Raw genomic sequence first — 933 nt, 5'->3', positions numbered from 1 at the left:
AGACACACACACACAGACCGAGACACACACACAGACCGAGACACACACACACACACACACACACAGACAGACAGAGTCAAACACACACACACACACAGACAGAGACACACACACACACACAGAGTCACACACACACACACAGTCTCACACATACACACACACACAGACAGAGAAACACACACACACACAGACAGAGACACACACACACACAGACAGAGACACACACACACACAGACAGAGACACACACACTCACACACACAGACAGAGTCACACACACTCACACAGAGTCTCACACACACACAGACACACACACACACACACTTGAGTCTAATACAGGACAGTATGAGAATAAGGATTTGCTCCGCCCACATCATTTGCACAGAATGTAGGCGTGGCCACCACACAAAGTCCTGTGATGCACACTGGACAATCCAGATAGAAGCTCAGAGATTGGTGCTTCATGATCACATGACTACAGAAACTTACCGAAGTCGCACAGTTTGAGCATGTCGTCTGAGCTGATGAGCAGATTCTCCGGCTTGATATCTAGAAAGCCAGAGAGACAGATCTATCCATCATGCATGTGTAATATGTGTCAGTGGACAATAATTAATATTAAATAATATCATTAAAATATATTTTAATCCAATAAAAATATATATTTTAATTGAAATTCTTTAAATTATGTATTTTGTTACAGATGGTCTTATACTTCATTTGACAATGATTAAAATTAAATAATATAATTACAATATAATTTATTATTTTTATTTTATTAAAATATAATTATTAATATTATAATTAATAATATATAATTATTTTATTTTTTATTTTATTACAGATGGCCTTGCACCACTGTGGACAATGATTAATTAAAATTCAATAATATAATTAAAATATATAATTTTTAATTTTTATAAATTTTATTAAAA

At 34.7% G+C, this 933-nt stretch overlaps 1 protein-coding gene across 1 annotated transcript in view; it reads right to left on the bottom strand.

Annotated features, from left to right (window-relative positions):
* The window catches only part of LOC107752430 (cyclin-dependent kinase-like 5), a 74,386-nt gene that overhangs the window by 18,983 nt on the left and 54,470 nt on the right, over positions 1–933 (bottom strand). Inside the window, exon 7 of the mRNA XM_016568391.1 lies at positions 478–547. Within this exon, the coding sequence (XP_016423877.1) occupies positions 478–547 (70 nt within the window). The remainder of the gene's footprint in view (positions 1–477; positions 548–933) is intronic.

This window comes from Sinocyclocheilus rhinocerous, unplaced genomic scaffold (genome assembly GCF_001515625.1).
Source record: "Sinocyclocheilus rhinocerous isolate Xijiao unplaced genomic scaffold, SAMN03320098_v1.1 scaffold3306, whole genome shotgun sequence".
NCBI lineage: Eukaryota > Metazoa > Chordata > Actinopteri > Cypriniformes > Cyprinidae > Sinocyclocheilus > Sinocyclocheilus rhinocerous.
The sequence above is the reverse complement of the archived record's forward strand: the minus strand, read 5'-3'. Positions and strand labels throughout refer to the sequence as shown.